The sequence below is a fragment of the Macrobrachium nipponense genome, chromosome 23 (assembly GCF_015104395.2).
Source record: "Macrobrachium nipponense isolate FS-2020 chromosome 23, ASM1510439v2, whole genome shotgun sequence".
Lineage (NCBI taxonomy): Eukaryota > Metazoa > Arthropoda > Malacostraca > Decapoda > Palaemonidae > Macrobrachium > Macrobrachium nipponense.
Window position 1 is genome coordinate 47,243,657 of NC_061090.1, and position 21,343 is coordinate 47,264,999.

Below are 21,343 nucleotides of genomic sequence, written 5' to 3' on the forward strand. Positions count from 1 at the left end.
GCGCTCCATTCGACGTTCAGACATCTCTACGTACGTCTTGTACCACCACAAATACTTAAACACTCGCAAAAGTTCAGCAAAACATGAATGCGACAAAAGATCGCTCTCGGACGACGCGTCGATGATGCTTGCTGGTGTGAAAAGAAAGTATTTCGCGCATGCACAGCTGAGTAACGCTTGTAAACAAAACAACAGCTTGATCCGTGAACTCCCAGCATCCCTCAAGCCGCGTGATTCAAAAGTTTTCGCCAAGCAGGCCTGTAACTATTTTTCCGTGAATTTTTAAAAAACTTTTTAGCGTCGACATATTTTACATCAATTAAGCACCCAACATTCAATTTTCGTCAACATAAAATACGTCCAATAGGCGTTTGAGGGTTAATTGCTACACACTTAATGCTACATTGCTAAATTTAACTTACATACTATGCTACACTTTTTCACTAAATTCAACTGCTACTTTTTTTACTTTTTATTTTTTTCACTAACTTTTGCCTTTTTCACCATGCTTTCTTTGCTTTCATGTGCAAGGAATTTCACTGAAAACCTGTCCAAGGATATTTGTTTCTTCCTGCCTTTCAAAATTTAAAAAAATGGAATTAGGCAAGTGTCATTAAACAGCTCACACTCATGGCCTATTGAACTGAATTGAATATAGAATTTATGCTAAAGGCCAAGCACTGAGACCTATGAGGTCATTCAGTGCAGAATTGTAAATTAACAGTAAATGTTTTGAAAGGTGTAACAGAAGGAAAACCTTGCAGCTGCACTATGAATCAATTGTTAGGAGAGGGTGGAAAGTACGTTGGAAGAAAGAGAATATGAAAGGAGGTACAGTGAAAGGAAGAAAAGGGGTTGCAGCTATGGGTCGAAGGCAGGCAGTGTGTTTATTTTTAAGAAACTATACAATTTTATACCACATTTTCAACACTTCGTTAATCTCACTTGTAGCAACCTCCTCCAACACTTGCTCCTCCTTTACCTCCTGCTCTCTAAAACCTGCAAAGCTTCCATATGCTGCTGCTGATGTAATTTCTTTAATTCCTCCTTTGTCAGTTTCTAGTTGGGCTCCTCACAAGGTCATCATCCTCTTCATCCACTTCCATGCCCATGGACTTTCCGAAGGACACTGTTCTTCACCACTAGCTCGTCAGGTTCAAAACCTTCAAAATCCCATTCAGACCCAACCTCAGGCCACAGTTTCTTACATGCAAGGTTTATGGTCTTCCTTGTAACACACGCCAGGTCACGCCGAAAATTTTGAGGCAGATCACGACATTGTAGTGATCCTTCAAGATCTATAGAAGGGAAAGGTTTGTGGCCTCTGTAACCTCAAAGTAGTACTTGAACAGGTGTTTGGTGAAGAGCTTTATGAAATTTTAAATTACCTGCTTGTCCATGGGCTGCAGGATAGGAGTGGTGTTGGGTGGAATGAAAAGTACCTTGATAAACTTTAATTCTTTGTAGATGTTGTCTGTGACGGTTGGTGGGTGCATGGGAGCGTTGTCGAGGATGAGAAGGACTTTCAGAGTGAAAAGTTATTTGTGGTGAGGTAATTCTTGATGGTAGGATCAACGACCATGTTTACGTACTGAATGAAAATATCCTTGGCGACCCATGCTTTTGAGTTTGCCCTTTACATAACCAGCAGATTTTCTTTGGTTACCTTATGAGACAAAGTCCCTGGAGTTTTCAAGTGATATAGAAATAGTGGCTTAACTTTGCAGTTGCCACTCTCATTCGCACACAGCACAAAGGTTAGCCTACTCTTCATAGGATTGTGGCCTGAAAAGCTTTTCTCTGCGGTCATATAGGTCCTCCTCAGCATCTTTTTTCCAGCAGAGCCCTGTCTCGTCACAGTTGAAGACTTGCCAGGCAACATATCTTTATGCTTCTACCAGTTCAGCAAACCTTTTAACAAACTCCTCAGTTGCCTTCACATCAGAGCTTGCTGCCTCACCATGCCTGACGATGGAGTGAATGCCAGTCCTCTTTTTAAAATTATCAAACCAGCCCCAACTATCTTTGAAGGACTCTTTTAATGCCTTGTCCATCAATGTTCCCAGCATCTTCTGCACTAAATCCATGTAGGTGTCTTGTTCCTTCTCACAGATGATGCTCTCTGTCAGTCTCTCTAATGTGAGCTGCTTCTCATTCAACTACACCAACAACAACTTCTCCATCTCTTCATAAGCAGAGGTCCAGAGCTTTGAAATTATCTCAACGCCCTTGGGTGGCGTTATAGATTTTATTGACTCCTCCTGCTTCAAAACAGTACACATCTTAGTAGTCCAGTCATACTGCTTTGCTAATTCGATAACACACATCTTTATTTTGTTTTTTCTATGGTTTCAACGCTTCATATCCATGGTAAGTGGCCTTTTCTTCTTCTCATCACTGGTCTTAACACTCACTTTCCTAGGATCAATGGTGAAAACTAAATGTTCCAAATTATATGGGTACAGTGAGAAAACAAAGCGAGAATATTCTACGAGATCCTCACACAGAACCATAACCGTGTGAACTGAACAAGACTGCTTGGCTAGGCACCTTGGTGCTGCCAATGGCAGAAGCATTGGGAGATGGCATCTCCCAGGCTTGCAGCTCAAATCTCAGCTCGCTTCTTAAAGCAAAAAATCGCTCATGCACCACCTCATATCTCAGAAAAACTCTTATGTTGGTTCATTCGTAAGACAAGGTTTGACTGTAATATGTATGAGTTTATTAAAAAGAAAAAAAGAAAATATATAACTATCAAACAATTTATCTTACATGCACTAGCACCATTAAGGGATTGATTATAAGGTTTCCAGGTGTCTAGGTAATTTTTTTGAAGGGCTTAATCACAATTTTAATAGTTTTGACCTGTCAGTCAATCACCTTTGCATTCCAGAGAATATTTTATGTGTTTCTCAACTTCCTAACATGCATATCATTAATATACTTCTATATTTTTTATGACAGTATAACCATTCACTATACCGAACCAAAAAAAATATTATAAATTTGCTCCAAAGCACCTTATGTCGTCCGCCTGTGAGATCTACGATTGTTCCGCTTATGCCAGGGAAGTTTCGTTTTTCATTATCTTCAAAGCTTGAAATGTGATGAAACCAACGAGTTACATGACTGAATTCAGAGGAAGGCGCTTGTCTTAATGCTTCAAACACTGTGACATCTGCTTGTGAGGGTACATGACCAAATATATAGCTTCGATCACGTAAGTAGTAATCCAATGCCTCCACTTCTGATGCTGTTTCCAGAAGCCCAAATGAGGTCACCCCAAGCTAACATAAGGAGAAAAACACAGAAAGAATATACAGCTAACTGGAGAAATGACAAATGAATATAAATAAGATTCAACTCTTAAATCACTTTTCTCCAAAAGAAATCTCACACAATACCAAAATAATGTTTCTTTCATGAAATGTGACACTGGCAATTAAAGAAAAATCTGTAGTAGTAGAGCATGAAATTTGTAATGAATATAAAATACACAACTTCTATCTTTTCACAGTGAATCCTTCTGAGATACCCATATAGAGGATATTTACAGGAAATGTTCTATTTACATTGTAAGAAAAAAATTTCTCAACTTTCACACTGATTTCCCATGCTGTAATTAGTAAAATAAGAACCATGTAATACTTATAAAGTTACTGCTACTTAATAAAACAGGAAGAAAATTTGTACTGTCACTTTGTTACTATTTAATGTTTGAATATTACAAAGTACGTATTGGTTATTTATTTTTATTTCTATTATTGTATTGCTCAATTTAGCTTTCTCCTCCTCTCCAGTGGTTTGACTATTCTACACTTTTACTAAAGACTGTTTTGCCTCTTCCATGTTCTGGGGTGTATGTTGCATTGGTACCACTCTCAAACCAAGAGATGTTTGGAAGTGTGCATGGCCAGAGGAGTCAGTTGTTTTCTGAGCAATATCATAGAGGCATAGCACATTGGATTACAGCATGAATTCCTTTCTGGAATCCACACTATTGATGCCTGCTTCAGCCATTGTGCCTCTCTATGGTAAGGTAGCTATCATTATTAGAGTATTCATGATCACGGTATAAATACTGTGGTCAGGTCTTTTTGGGATGTCCTTGCCTTCTGGATTTGGAGATTGGACATTGGAGGTCATCAGTGTTGATTACAGATCACGGCAATTGATCCTGTGTTGGGCCCTTTATTCCAGTGCTACCCCATGTAATTCTCCGGACAAGGAGATTTTGACTAATGCAGCGTTACTTTGTGAGAAAAGAAAAGATAAAAAAAAAACACCTTAGGAACATTGTATTGTGATAGGTTATTCTCCCTTTTTGCTTAACTTTTCATTTCTGAACCCTCTCTTTTGTATGCATTGCAGTCTTTCTTCACTAGTGTGAGAGTTTTTAATTAATTATATTATTAAGGGCAAGTGATACTTATTTGGTTTTATTGTTATATGATGTTCAGGTGTAACTTCTGTCTTATTATTTATGTATTAAGTATTTTTCTCAGTGTTTAATTTATCCCCTGGATTAACTTTGCACAGTCATATTTTAAGTACTGTGCAGTCCCCAATTATGCAAGAATTTGGTCGATCCACGGCCTCACAGAATTAGAAATTGGCAGATTTCGAAACATGCCTTATGGGAATAATTCCATTAGGGCCAAGGCAAACAGCAACTTATCCAGTCAAACTTTTTTATACCACCCATTTTCATTTTTTCCATGAACTATACTGTAATTTTTTCTTATATGAAATGGTTCTTATGGATAAATAAAAAACATTAAAAAGGTTTTAATAACTTGAAATAGTTTAAAATAACACACAGGATGGTGAAAACTCCCACACGTAAACAATGCCACCAATGGGTGCAAGTGTACTGTACGATACAGTCATTTCCTTTAAAAACAACCTTTTGGATGGAATTTCCTCTACCAAAAAAACCTTCAAACTCCTCTATCCCATCCTCCATGAAGAGATCTTCTGCTGAAGGAGGGCTTTGTGAACCATTAGAGGTTTCGGGGACTGGCGGATCTATGCGTGTCTTCACTCAAGCGCCTGCCTTATTTTCTTTGTCCGGCACGTTCCCTATGTAATCGTTTTCATATAAATTTATTCTACGATAAAATAGAACTGATAAAAATTCAAAATTTGATATGAAATTACAATTTCTTAAAAAGAAATTATAAAAATTCAAAATTCAACATGAAATGACAGTTTCTTGAAAAGTTTAGATCGAATGATTCTCTCTCTCTCTGTCTGTCTATCTGTCTGTCTCTCTCTCTCTCTAACACATCTGCTTCTCTGTTAATCACTTTTATACTCAACTATTATTTACAACCCAAAATAGGCAGGCAAATACAACTGATACCCAATATAGTGTATAAATTTTAACCGTATTTTACTGTGAATTTGAAAAATATAACCGAGGAGAAAAACAATATCACTGATGAAGTATTCACTTATGTACGTGCAGGCAGTCCCCAGTTATCGGCAAGGTGGGGATAAGCAAAAACCGCCATTAATCAAAACCCAGTGATTTATGGTGCATATGGCGGCAATAACCGGTTAATGGCGCCTCTGTTAGGCACGTTATGGCACCATAACTCTATTACCAGTGCCTTATGGCAGCAATAACCAAAACTTGAGGCGTTATGGTGCAATACTGTAAACAGCTGATTTTATGATGCTAGACAAGCGCCTTAAAACTTGATCGCCATTAACAGAGTTCATCGATAACCAGGAACTGCCTGTACTACTTTATGCTTGATAATAATTTTAGAGTCAACTAAAAAACACACAAGAGCTCAAATGAAATTTGTGAAATGCAACACACAAACATGTAAAAATACAAGTAAAGCTTCAGTGATATTATGAAGCGAAATGAAAAATCATTAATTCCAATTATATGAATTTGCTTTGGACACATCATCATTGAGAACTTCCTCATATACTAACTAAATGAACACTGGGCATTTTACGCACACAAACACGATGTCTCCATGACAAAGTAAAATGAAAAATCAGTTATCAAAATAAAACAGAAAATTAATAAATTTTTAGATAATATTCTTAAAAATAACATACTGAAAATGACCAGAGGAAATGTCACGAATAAACTAGGAAAATTTATCTAATTATAAGTGAAACAAAATAAATTACAATATATACTAATGTACCACCTGATCTCACAAAAACTTTTTGTCCTGGGTTGCATTTTTGTGAGCCCAGATAATATTAGGCTAAACTCTTTCCTTTGTAATCCCATCTTTTTGTTGAATAAAAGTAAAAAAACAATTTTATTTACCAAGCTAATTTAATTTTTTGTAGATTATACTATGTATATATACTAGATTATGCTTGTAAAGTGAATTTTGTTTTTGTTAAATTATACTGCATTAGGATATGGTTGTAGTGTACAGTGTTCCCCCCGTATTTGCGTTCTCCGGATTCGCGGATTTTTCTTTGGAACCTATCTAGAAATTATTCACGGATGGACTCGCCCATTCGCGGAATTTTCCGACGAAAATAATCACTAATTATTGTATTTTGATGTTTATTTTCATGACTAAATACATTTTTATGATACAAAAATGATTTACTAATTTTCAAATATTAATTTTGATTAATACTGTATTAGTAAGTTTAATAAGTTTAAATGATACCACATAATAAAAATAATAACTCTCTTCTCTCTCTCCTCTCCTCTCTCTCTCTCTCTCTCTCTCTCTCTCTCTCTCTCTCTCTCTCTCTCCTACAAAGATGTATGTTTTTTTGTATGATAAATAAATGATTTACTATTTTCAAATATTAATATTAATTTATACAGCAATAATATCAATTCATTAAAGAAAATACCATAGTGAATTAGTAAGATTTTAGCTTATAAATTTAAAAAATTATGGAAGAATGAAGGAAATCCCAGTCAGATTCTTTCTCCAACTCCAGGTATTAAAACTCAGATATACTATCAAGTTAAGTGACCGGAGGGGGAAGGAGCTGTTTTGTTGCTGCCATCAAGTGCTCATGAAATTTTCACCCCCCCCCCTCTCTCTCTCTCTATCTCTCTCATTTACTGAGACTCGAGATTTTTTATAGTACTTGTACTAATTTTTTTTGTTTTTAACTTTCAAATAATAATAATAATAATAATAATGGAATAATAATAATAATAATAATAATAATAACTGTAATTACATAGTATTTTAAAGAAATACAATAGTAATCTATCCATGTCACTTTTAATTAAGGTTAACTTTCTCTCTCTTTCTCTCTTTTGCCACACAAGATAATGTGTCATAGTGGTAACTCCCTCCCTCTCTTTCGCTAGAAGTGTTATAAGTATTTTTTGAGAGAACAGAGAGAGATAAAACACTCTCTCTCTCTCTCTCTCTTACTGAGATGAAAGAATTTTTATGGTACTTGTATGTAAAATGTTTATTGATAATTTCAGTTATTTAATAATAATAATAATAATTATGAATTTTGTAATAATAATTACAAAATTCATAATGGTAGTATTTTAAAGAGATGAAAATAACTTTTCCATTTCACTTGTAAGGATAACCCCTCTTTCTTACTGAGATGAGAGAATTTTTCATGGTAGATGCACATGTTTATTTTATTTTCAAATAATAATAATAATAATAGAAGTAGTAATAATACGATAACTAATTTCAAATGAAAATTCTTCCCTTCGTCTTTTTCTGTATCAATTTCCCTACCTCAACTCCAGTGACGCTCGGAGCTGGGATAGTAACAATGCCATGCAATGGTCAACGAACTTAATGGTTTTATGTAATTCTCTCTCTCTCTCTCTCTCTCTCTCTCTCTCTCTCTCTCTCTCTCTCTCTCTCTCTCTCTCTCTCTCTCTCTCTCTCTCTCTCTCTCTCTCTGCTATTGGCTGTTTATATATTTCTAATGGTAAAATGTTTAAGATTACTTTAAAATTATATTAATAATACCAATTCAATGGTATATTTGATGTAGGATAATACTTTAAGCAGACATTTGGTATTTGTGATTTCACTTCCCTTGTAAAAAGAAAATGGATGTCTCAAATAGTAACAGTATGAAAGAAAACGTGCATGAATGAATACTTACGGGGGGACTGAATTATTTTCACATTCGTAACTAAGTCATTCAGTACGTACATAGTATGTATTTATGTATAAACATAAAATGTCAGATTTACTTTAAACAGTCTATTAATAATATTTCAAACAAGATTAATATGAACCATAATGAAGATATTTTATGTATATTTGATGAAGGATGGTCTTTTTAGGGATACTTTGGTGTTTGCATGCTTAGGATAGGAGTTTATGAGCATTTTTAGAGGGGGGTTCCCAAAAGAACATTCTGCGGATTCCTAACTATTCCGGGGGGGGGGGGGGGGGGGGGGGGAGGGGGGGGGGGGGGGGGTCTTGGTACGCATCCCCCGCGAATACGGGGGGGGGACCATTGTATTCCATCTTTGGTGGATCAAACTAAGCTAGGTTTTCAAAAGACTGCCTTGATTATGGCTTATGTAAAAATTTATCATAATTAATTAAAATTGACTAGAAAAAATATCATTGAGCATGAAAATAAACAACAAATTGAGAAACAGTTGTTTTTTCATTTGAGCTATTTTGGTTTAACATATGTTATTAACATTTGTATACTTGTTTTACATTTGTTTTAGGCACAATAGTGAAAATAATTCCCGTAATCCGTATCTTTTAGCAACTAAAAAATAATTTTCCTAATTATTTTGGTAACAGTCCCCATTCAATTGATTCTGAGAATGTAAACTTTACCCTAGCTTACTTGACTCCACATGGAATATCCATTTATCTTTTATATTAGAACAATGATATAAAATGATAATACTGTATACGCAGATTTATTAAGTAAAATACGGTTTCATTACCACTACCTTTATCTTAAAATTCAGCTCCAATATCCTAATTCAACTTATGCAAGATGATACTGTAAGTGTAGCACCAAGTAAAGTCTAGTTTGACACACATTTTGTATCTAATGTATGAAACAACTGATACAGTTGCTGTATAAAAATGCATTAAAGGTGATGTAAGATATGGGTAAACACATGCATGTCATTTAAGAGAGAGAGAAAAAGACATTTGCTTTTCAAAGTGTATTTATCATACATTATACAGTGGATCTCCCATGTTCGTGGGGACGTGTACCAGCCCCCATTCCCCCAAGTGAATACTAGTTACAATCCGCAGATATTTAGAGAACCCTCTAAAAACGCTTATAACTGCTTATCTTGAAAGATCAAAGACCAAATGTATACCTTAAATGACATCCTACTCAAATACACCTTAAATTATTATCCTATAGCTGTATTAATCCTGAAGATTATATTATTAATATCATTTCATAGTCATCTTAAACAGTACCCTTACAGATATACATATGTACTTCTAACCCTTCCAGCCAAAACAGAGAGAGAGAGAGAGAGAGAGAGAGAGAGAGAGAGAGAGAGAGAGAGAGAGAGAGAGAGAGAGAGAGAGAGTTATCTCTATTAATCTCTCAAGAATGTTAATCTATATATCTTTACTAGTGACTGACAACAACAAAATTTGTTTCATGTCTTCCAAAGATGTATTACTTTTACTGGCATTTTTAAAATACTATCAACACACACACAGTGTGCATATGTGTTAATACCAACTGGTTAAAGACACTCAAATAAGCAGTACATATCATTTCCTGAGAGAGAGAGAGAGAGAGAGAGAGAGAGAGAGAGAGAGAATTAATGGGCAAGTGGTAGCCAAATAGAGGAAACTAGCAAATAATTTTGTATTGTTTGGCAATTTTGTTGGCGGTGTGAGGTTTTGGCAACAAAAATGTGCTGTGAATTTAATAATCTTTTACCAGTCCAATTGTTATTATTCTTAATGTAGAATGCCATGGTCATGAAAACTACTAATCCACAATATTGTGGTATGGACACTTTTAAATTAATCTTCTTTTCCACCATTATCCATACATTAAGGGGTCGGTTGCCTGATGCACCTTTCCTTACAACATCAGGCATGGTTTATTTTCAGTATGCATATCCTTTGACTTCCAAGTTGGCAACACGCACCTAATAAGTTGGCAACACTGACCATCCCACCCTTGTTGTCAGGTTTCTTGACATTTCTGACAGGCCCACCCTCCCCATCTCTCCATGCCTCTCAGCTTTTAAATAAATCAGGGTTTCCTTTATTTTACATAATCTATTTTTAAACTGAAATAAATTATTGCTGTTTACATTAATATTAATAATTGAAAAAATTAGTATTTATTATTTAATATTATTTAATCTAATTAAACAATACAGTATTAATCAATATTAATATTTAAAAATTAGTAAATAAATTTTGTATCAAAAATGTATTTATTCATGAAAATAACATCAAAAGACACAAATTAGTGAATATTTGATAGAAAAGGCCATAAATTGCCAATTTTTTTGCAAATAAATTATAGATAAGCTCAACAGAAAAAATTCAGGAATTTTGAGAACACAAATACAGGCAGTTGACTGACTGTATTTGTTTTTTTAAAAAGACAGGGTTCCAGGTATTCACGAGAGATGGGTACCAGACTCCCCACGCCCCCCCCCCCCCCCCCCCCCCCCCCCACCCCCCCCCCCCCCCCCCCCACCACCCCCCCCCCCCCCCCCCCCCCCCCCCCCCCCCCCCCCCCCCCCCCCCCCCCCCCCCCCCACCACACAAAAAAAAAAAAAAAAAAAAAAAAAAAAAAAAAAAAAAAAAAAAAAGCTACAACCCACAAACAGTTGAAGCCAGCCCCTAAAAAAATGCTTAAAAAGGACATTTTTTAAATTAAAATGTATTTTTCCCTAACCATACAAACCTGGAGTGCTTTACTTAGGATAGATTGCAGCTCAGCTGAAACTACCAGCTAATACATTCCTTTATGTACCCAGGTTGTAACTACTGGGCCGGTAGTTACCTGCCCAGTGGTGGGGAAGCACCGCCTCCCCACCAGCTCACTGAGTTGTCACTTTGATTACAGCCAGGACTTTAATGATTACCCCAGAATCAAGGGGGTGGGTATTTGGCGGGACCATAAAAGTAAGGGACTCCAGGTTTGTAAAATACATTTTACTTTCAAAAATGTCATTTGTTCCTACACTGTGTACAAACCTTCTGTCTTTTACTTAGGAGACTCATCCTAAGGTAGGGTTTGAAGTCCTGTCTCGCTAGCTGAGAATGGAACCCAGGATGCCAGGACCTGGGCTTATAGCTCGGGGTCGTGGATCCTTCACCCTGCGAGCCATGGTAAATGTGACCTGATGGCTTGTCGACAGCCTGGGTATCAAAGGCGTGAGCGTAGAACTCTCTCTGGCAACCAAAACCAGGATATATAATTATAACAGGTTTGTTGGGTTGCAGCACACTCACCCTCAGAAATGAGTGTGGAGACACTTTGTGTGTGTCTACAGAAAAGCCACTAGTCAGACATGGAATGCTTACCAGTATCGAAATCGGTGCCGGAGAACAGGTTTCGATGCCGTGGCCGCAAGTAAGGGGTAAAGGTGAAAAGAAAATAGGCCAGTCATACTCTCACATTCATCCCCCGCCTGATACGGAACCTCAATCCTCCATTCGATACTTCCGACCTCTAATGGCACTTGCTGAGCGGCTACCACAGGACCAAGGTCAGTTGTGTCGAGGTAACTGTGGGTACAGTCTCTAAGGTAGAACCTGGTAAAGTTGGAAGGGCAAGACCATGTGCCAGCTTCCATCACCTGGGTAACAGAGAGGTTCTTCTTAAAGGCAAGAGATGGGCTCATTCCACGCACATCATGAGCCTTCACTCGACTGGTACCAGCAAGTGGAGGAGAGGGAGGGGAGGGGAGAGGGTTGTCAGAGGAGGGTGCAGAAGTCATCTTCTATGCCAAAAGGGTATCATCAAAGGGCCCAGGAGTATATACTCGATACTTTATTGTTATTCAAAAAGATTGAATTAAAAAAAAGTAAACTTAAACTCCTAAATTTAAAAGATATCATCAGCCTCTCATGGAGTTGTTCTTCCACCAATGGCATAGTGAGAGCTCACTCCCAAATGTCCACTCCCTATCCTATCCCACAGGGGATGGCTCAACACAATTAAGACGGCTCAAGTGTAAGCCAAACCTGCTTATTGGGACAGAGTATTAAAAGAATATAATCACCTCCATGTTAATCATGTTAGTATAGGAAAACTAGACAGAATGCTAAGAGCCCTATCCTAGAACTAGACCACCCCTCGAATCCATGGCGCAGCTCTGCAGAATAGTTCTGCCCTTTAGCTATCATTGTCCAAACAATATTGTGTAGTTGATGATCCTACCACAGTTCCTACTATTAGCTTTGAACAAACTCCAGTCGCAGATATGGTACCATTTCCTGTCTATCAAGTCAAATAAATTTGATCAAAAGTGGAAAATTCCACATGACTTCACCTAATTTAGTTCATAACACATAGGACTCTTATACTTGAACTTGGGACCAAATTCCAAGGGTTCAAGTGGGCCCCCACCATGTCATGGTGGTTCCAAAGTAAGGGAGGGTACCAGACCAGGGACAAATATATATATTGCAAAAAATTTGAAAAACTGCTCTCCAATGGTTGGCAATGCTGTGCAGCATAAGGAAAATGTTAGTAACATTACCTACACTCATGAAGAGACTGAGAAAGGGTTTGTGGGTGCAGGAGTCCTGGAGAAGTTTCCATGTGTGTGTGTGTGTAGAGGAACTCACTCAGGTACCGTAAAAGGGTAGTTTTTGAAGGTGGTTGGGACTGGAGCAGGGAAGCCTTTTCCCTGGCTGGGAGGGGGGGTCAACTTGCAGTGGTACGAGTGGAGAGGGTTAGGCAGGCATATGGCCTCTATAGAGCTTCTTTTATGATTTTCAGGAATCAGTCATAAAAAAATAATTGAATTTTATTTATAAAACTAGTTTTATTTAAGGAACATGATGATCCCATTAAATAAGAAATCTTTGCCTTCAGCAAGAATTCCTTTTAATGTTGGTTTTGAAAAATAAATGCTTCTTTGATAGTTCCAAATTGAACATTCAACTAATAAGTGTTGAACAATCATAGGTGTTTGGTGTGTATTTACATTTCATTGGGTCTGAATGTGGATTTGACATCAAAAATTGGGTCTGAATGTGGATTTGACATCAAACATTGGGTCTGAATGTGGACTTGACATCAAATGACCGTGTGAAAATCTAGTATGGCCTATACATAGTCTGTTAATATACCTTCTTTGGCTCTCTTTTTGAGACGATGACATCCATGAATGAACTTCACTTTTTATATTTCTCAATTTGTTTGCAGCTGGCACTGATGTCCAATCCGTTTGCCAGTCTGATACTGGGGCATGTGTAATTGTTGATGATATAGTGTAAGCTAATTTTGCAGCTGTATCTGCTCTTTCATTTCCTTCAATTCCCACATGTGCTGGAATCCAATATATTTTTATTAATAGTGCTGACTGAATACGCTGATGGACTTTTATTAGGATTTCCTGTAGAAGGTGATTTGGAGACTTGTACGTATTTGTTTATAGCAACAATAGCACTTTGTGCATCATTGAAAATTATGGTGGAAATTGCACTCTTAGATATTTTTTCCCAATTTTATTAAAGTACATATACTGTACTGTATGGAAACAAGGAAAAAAAATAATAAATAATAAATAAAGATACATTAGAGACAGACATACAGACAGAGAGAACAATCAAGTCATCACTTACACTGAAACCTATCTCACACACTCCTTCACTGTTTATTTTATGCTATTCTTGTTTATATTTTTATTGTACAGGCAGTCCCCAGTTATCAGTGGGGGTTCCGATAAACGAAAGCCTCCATTAACCGAAACTCAGCGATTTATGAAGCTGTTAACTGGTTATTCGCACCATAAGCACCAATATGGGGCCTCTGATAGGTATGTTATGGCAGCATAAGGCCTTGCAGTGCGCCATACGACACCTTGTGGCGCCAACAACTGGAACTCGGCCTGTTATGGTGCCATATATCGCCAATTTTCTGGCACTAGACAAGCACCAGAAAACCAGATCACCGATAACTGGGGGACTGCCTTTATTTTCTTATTTTCATAACCCAAAAAATGAACAAAATCATGTGCATACAGTACATACATACACACAGACTCCTTCTCTTTAGCTGATGGCATTGAGAAAAGCTTTACATAGCACAACAAGTTACCAACATCTACAAATCTGCTTTTTAAATGTATTTTCAATTAGAGGTGAAACATCACATGATAAAATATTCTCGTGTACTGTTATGAATGTTCCATAACTATACTGAGTCAATTTAACTTGTAATGAAATACTGTACAGTACATTAGACAAATAAAATAACGGAACACGTGATACTGCTCCAAAAAACACACACAGAGTGCAAGAGGTTTGTAAAAGGAGACACCGACATTGATAACATGCTGCATGTAGATGTAAACACACTCAAAGGCACACATGTAAAGCTTCCATGACTCGTGTATCATTCGATCTCACGTATCATGCAATCCTTAAAATTTTGTCCTCTAAACATTATTTCACTGTATACCTCATGTTTAATACGAGTTGCATTTTTGATAACCCCGATAACATTAGGCTACAGTCTTCCCCTAAGAATTCCCACCTTGGTAATGAATGAAAGTAAAGAATAAAACTAGTCTTTACTTAATGAATGAATTTCATTTAGGGTAGATCGTACTGTGTAGCCTATAAAACAAATTTAATTCTTGGCCCATTTTACCAGGACAGGCTTTCAAACAAGATTACCAAACTTATGGCCTATACAACAACAATTCATAGCCATCTATTATAATTGACAACCATTCATTATACTGCATGATCACCATTTACCAAAGATCTGACATAACATCAAGGACAACAAAAGCAAATGAATTGGGAAACTGCAGTTTTGCAATTTTGAGAGGATTTATTTTAACAATTTATGTTAATTTACATTTGTACACATTTAATTATGTACACAAATAAAAATGTTGGTAATAATCTGTTTCTTTTAGCAACTAAATTAATTATTCTCCTAATTATTTAGGTGGTACGCCTCAACCAGCTGATTCTAAGAAGCAAACATTTGCCTATCCTACTTAAATGCATATGGTGGACAATATTTTTATAAATTACGATAATAAAGATATAGTAATATCGATAATAATAATACAGTAATAATGGATTTGGTAAGTGAGATATCAGTTTCTTTACCATTACCTCTATCTTATATACTTTTGTAATAGCCAATTCAACTTATACAAATGGACACTGTTATGTATAACGACCAGACTAGGCCAATAGTTCACACATACACAATTTGTATCTTGTGTATGATAATACAATATGGTAACAATTGATAAGAAAGTTGCTGTATAAAAATATATTTTAATGGTGATAAAACCATGGTAAACTATGGGTAAAAATGAACTACCTATTTACTGAAGAGTGTGTTATTTACAAGAGAGAAAAAGAAGGGGGTGCATTTATTTTTCAAAGTACTTATGAAGCACATTTTGTTACAAATATAGGTTTAAAAGGCAGATAATTGCCTTTTGCATAGAGTTTTCCATTTAAAGAGTGATGGTTGTTGTTTATAAGCATATCTAGTCTTCACAGTTAAGCGGTATTGATAAGTTAAGGTGATGAAGGGTAGTGCAAAGTTCCTTTGGAACACCCACATATTTTTTTTTTATTTTATCTTATCCAACAGGGCCTTCCTTGGCTCTATAAACCCTTAGGAGTCAGGCTAAAATAAGAAACATAATACACTATCCCAGACCAGGCAAACTTTCAGGTTGGCCAGTAAAAAAAAAAAAAAAAAAAAAAAAAAAAAAAAAAAAAAAAAAAAGAAAGAAAGAAAGAAAGAATCCACATCAATGGTGGAAAGAGAAAGATATGCAAATACACAAGGTCTAAGAAAAATTAAATTCTAAAAAGTTCTCCCTACCTGTCCCAGGAAGTTGAAAATGACTATATTTACAACCCCTTGTGGGACCTTTTATTATAAGCTTTACAAAGTTATACATGTTTTTTCCAATAATTAATTTTACTATTTTATTTTGTAAAACTAAAATTACACCTCACACAATATCAAAACAGATAAGAACTAAAATCATTAGCAAATTCTGAGTACCGTATATACTCGAGTAATGTGCGATCTCGCATATCATGCGACCCCTAAATTTTCACCAATAAACAGTGGTTTTGTCATGTATCTCAGGTATCATGCGAGTTCCTTTTCCGAGAGCGTCAATTCATAAGGTTGGTGGTTTAGCATGCTAATGGCTGAGTCATTCAGATGTGTGCTGCTGCTAGTAGTTACAGTAATTTTCTTACTAATCTCGAGAATTGAATAGAAAATCTCAAGATTAAAAAAAGAATCCCAAGATAATAAAATAATTGTAAAAATAACATGCCTTGGAGTCCTAAATCATTCTCTCTCTCTCTCTCTCTCTCTCTCTCTCTCTCTCTCTCTCTCTCTCTCTCTCAGGAATAAATACTGTAATTTGAGTCTTTCACCAACGGGTATCAGTAAATGTGTAGACATTGTGTGCGTGTTTAAAAAAATGTGCAGTACACACACATTCCGATGTTTCGGTTTTTTAAATTTTTCAGATTTCGGAAATGTGAGGTCAGATGCACAATCAAACAAACATCACTACGCAGCAACAAAATTTTTTCCCTTTATGTTTTTCATTATTGTTATTTATTAATTACAGTTTATTTAAATAAATATTAATATAATACTGTTAAATGAATGTGAGATAATTAATATCACCTATAATAAAATAGTGGGACAATTAATACCACATGTTCACTAATAGCTATTATTTTCAAAACAAACATCCGTAAACAAAACATATATGTACATAACAATCAAAATATAATAATGTTTTGCATCGTTAGTTCAAACTTGTGAATGTTTAAAAACAATAAAGTATGGACTATTATAAATATGTTCACCAATATCCGATCTTGTTAACAATAAGTATGACTATATAATATATTTCACCATATCGATCTTGAAGTTGAAGAGTCGTAAAATTTTGAGGATGGTCCGGAAAAGAATATGTACTTTGTGATGACGTATCGCTACAACACCATGTGGTATTTTCATGCCACTATATTGATGACGCATCGCTACGACACACTGGTATTTTTCATACCACTATACATTAAAGGTAAAATTATCATATTATATTATTGTTTTCACGAAGAAATAATTATATAAAGAAAATTGAGTAATTTTTGCCGTCAGCAGTCAGAAAATCACGAACATGGTAATGTTCAAACCTAGTGCCATCCACGGCATATGTCTATAAATAGAACAGAAGCAGAGGGCAGTCATTGGATAACAGATCTCCATGGCTACCAACCAACCAATCAGGTGTTAGTTATGCTTACTCGTGAATTTCTTAGAATGAACGGTTTACACCACGCGAAGCTAACGATTGGATGTAGTGTTTTGCATACAGTACGTAGTTTTAGTTTTTATTTTAGTGTAAGTATTCTTTATGATTACATATGAACGGAATAGGAATAGGATTTACTTTCTCACTTACTTTGAATGCAAAATCGGGTTTGAAAGAGTTCTTCCGCAAAAAAAAAAAAAAAAAAAAAAATCTTTAGATGATACCTATTTACTCACGCGGTTGACATATCTTCATAACAAAATTCAGCTCTTTAATCTCTGGAAAAATGTTAATCTCTCTGTCTGCTGGTCACACCCTTTATATCCCCGGCGACTAACAACAACAAAATTTGTTTGTTCGTTTTATCTTCCAAGATGTAGGTATTAACTGTAGGTACAGCACATTTTTTAACAGTATGCCCATACACACACACACAGACAGGTGCGCGTGTGCTAATACCTATTGGTTTCAGAGACTCAAGTTAACACTTACAGTACAGTTAAGAGGAGAGAGAGATAGACTTCATCCTATATGGCCTTGGTTCATCTCTCTAATCTCTCGAGGAATGTCAAGATTTGTTCCCTGCTCTTTGTAAATTTAGTCCATGCGACTGACAGCAACAAAATTCATATATATAATATATATATATATAGATATATATATATATATATATATAATAATATCTATATCTATATATATATATATATATATATATATATATATATATCGTCTTCCCGATATGAATTACCTACTGCACATTTTTTAACAAGCATGAACACACTGCCTGCATATGTACAACATAATGCCCACTGGTTAAATATACTCTCTCTCTCTCTCTCTCTCTCTCTCTCTCTCTCTCTCTCTCTCTCTCTCTCTCTCTCTCTCAGGAAAGATACCGTCAATTCAAATTATCAGTATCTTTTCCTGATACAGACAGAATATATATATTTAGGACTCCAAGGCTTGGCATATATCAATTATTTTATTATCTTGGGATTTTTGGTTAATCTTGGGATTTTCCATGGGGTCAACTCTTGGGATTAGTAAGAAAAATGCGATTATTTGAGTAGTAGTAGCAGCAGCTGCAGCGCACACCTAAATGAATCGGGTAAGCCTAGCACGCCTAACAATAGTATTTACAAATTGAGCAGAGCTCTCTGTCTGGGCTGTTTTGGTCCTCCCATGTGTTTGATCGCATATCTGCCAAATTTATAACAACAGAGATAAAACCATTTCTCCCATTACAGATATCAAATATCTTTTCCGTTACGCAGAATTCTAAATAACTTACGTAGGTTAACGATTGATAAAGTTTTTTTTATGCAATAACAAGAAACGGAGTCAAATTTTCTATCAACATGGCAACTCATTTTGGTGCTGTTGCGAATGTTTCAACCAGTTCCATGTGCGTTTAAATCCATACTGACTGTACAGTCTGGAGGCAGTTCTCCCATCTACACATATCTTGATTTCTTAACCCTTAAACGCTGAAGCTGTAAAACAAAAATTGTCTCCCGTGTGCTGGAGGTGTTTTGGAGTAAGCGCGGAAGCGGAAAAATATTTTTTTCAAAAAATCACAGCGCGCTTAGTTTTCAAGATTAAGAGTTCATTTTTGGCTCCTTCTTTTGTCATTGGCTGAAGTTTAGTATGCAACCATCAGAAATGAAAAAAAAAATATCATTATCATATATAAATAATGCGATATGTGATAGCGGAAAAACGAAATTTCATATATAATTGTATTCAAATCGCGCTGTGCGCAAAACAGTTAAAGGCAACAAGTTACTTTTTTTCCGTTGTAATGTACACTAAATTGCGATCATTTTGGTATATAACACATTGTAAAACGATAAAAGCAACACAGAGAAAATATTATCACAAAATGATGCATGAATTCGTAACGTGCGGACGTAAAAAAATATATTTTTTTTTAAATTCACCATTAAATCTAAATATTGTTATAGAGACTTCAAATTTGTTTCAAGATGAAGTTAAATGATGGAATATTACGATACTGTAAGAGTTTTAGCTTACAATTGTAGTTTTCGACCATTTCAGACGAGTTAAAGTTGACCAAATGTCGAAATCTTTTTATAAATTTTTTTTATATGCAAAGATTTCGAAAATGAGAAATGCTACAACCTAAAAATATTTTTTTTATATTCTGCATGTTTTTGCACACATTTTCATATATGAAATTCTATAAAAAGCCTAATATGAAAAGGCTCAAATATTAGGAGAATGTGACCTACGCATTTCGGAGATTCGCTGCCGAGAATCGGCGCGTGGAGGGAAGAAAAGTGTTTTTTTCAAAAATTCACCATAAATCTAAATATTGTTCTAGAGGCTTACAATTTGTTTTAAAGTGAAGATAAATGCTTGAATATTACTAGACTGTAAGAGTTTTATGTTACAAATGCGTTTTTCGACCATTTCGGTTGAGTCAATTTGACCTTTCCTAACAGTTTTTTCCGTCTATATCTTACTATTTATGCAAATATTTCAAAAATGAGAAATGCTACAACCTTCAAATATTTTTTTGTTGTATTCTGCATGTTTTTGCGCACATTTTCATATATGAAACTCTATAAAAAGCCTAATATGAAAAGGCACAAATATTAGGAGAATGCGACCTACGCATTTCGGAGATTTTCAGCCGAGAATCGGCGGGCAGGGGGAAGTAAATAGTTTTTTCTCAAAAATTCACCATAAATTTAAATATTGTTCTAGAGACTTCCAATTTTTTTTAAAGTGAAGATAAATGATTGAATATTACTAGACTGTAAGAGTTTTATGTTACAAATGCGTTTTTCGACCATTTCGGTTGAGTCAAATTTGACCGAACGTAGTTTTTTTCCTATTTATCTTACTTTTTATGCAAATATTTCAAAAATGATAAATGCTACAACCTTCAAATATTTTTTTTTGTATTCTGCATGTTTTTGCGCACATTTTCATATATGAAACTCTATAAAAAGCCTAATATGAAAGGCACAAATATTAGGAGAATGCGACCTACGCATTTCGGAGATTTTCGGCCAAGAATCAGCGCGCGGAGGGAAAAAAATAGTTTTCTGGGCTCAGCCGTGTCGCTCCCGTGAAATGTGAACACTCGCCCCAGTTTTATACCGACACCTTTTATATAGGTGAGCGAGTCAGAGGCTTCTAACATGTCCAATTTAGCAGTTCTCTGGTATTATAGCAATATTTTACTAGAAATAGTGCTAAAGCAGACGCATTTCACTGGGGGACACGGCTTCCTCGCCCAGAAATAGATTTTTCCTACGTCAAAATCCCTTTTTTTTTTTTTTTTTTTTTTTTCAAAAATTCACCATAAATCTAAATATTGTTCTAGAGACTTCCAATTTGTTTTTAAGTGAAGATAAATGATTGAATATTACTAGACTTATGTAATTTGCTTACCCAAAAAATGAAGTATTTATGATAAAACAAAGTTTTATGAATACTTACCTGGCAGTTATATATATATAGCTATAATCTCTATCAGTTCGGCAGATTTTTCAAAACTCGCGGCAACCGCCGAGTGGTAGGTGTCGGTTAGGTGGTTAACAACCCTTACAGGGTGGTACTTATTGGAACCATTCCATTTCTATTCCTCAGATCATCTCTTGCCGACCTGTCTCCTGAGGGGAGGTGGGTGGGCCTTAAAATATATATATAACTGCCAGGTAAGTATTCATAAAACTTTGTTTTATCATAAATACTTCATTTTTATGAATAGAACTTACCTGGCAGTTATATATATATACAGTGGACCCCCCTTATTCGCGTTCTCCAGATTCGCGGATTTCTCTCGGGAATGTTTCCCTGCATTATTCGCGGAAAATTCGCACATTCGCGGTATTTTTCAATGGT

General features: G+C 35.6%; 1 protein-coding gene across 2 annotated transcripts in view; it reads right to left on the reverse strand.

The window, feature by feature from the left end:
• LOC135200302 (glycine--tRNA ligase-like) overlaps positions 1-21,343 on the reverse strand; it is a 674,105-nt gene that overhangs the window by 302,596 nt on the left and 350,166 nt on the right. Inside the window, exon 10 of one of the 2 annotated variants that reach the window (XM_064228841.1) lies at positions 3,021-3,287. The exons of the other annotated variant lie outside the window; for it this stretch is intronic. Coding sequence (XP_064084911.1) covers positions 3,021-3,287 — 267 coding nt within the window. The remainder of the gene's footprint in view (positions 1-3,020; positions 3,288-21,343) is intronic. 2 annotated transcript variants of the gene reach the window in all.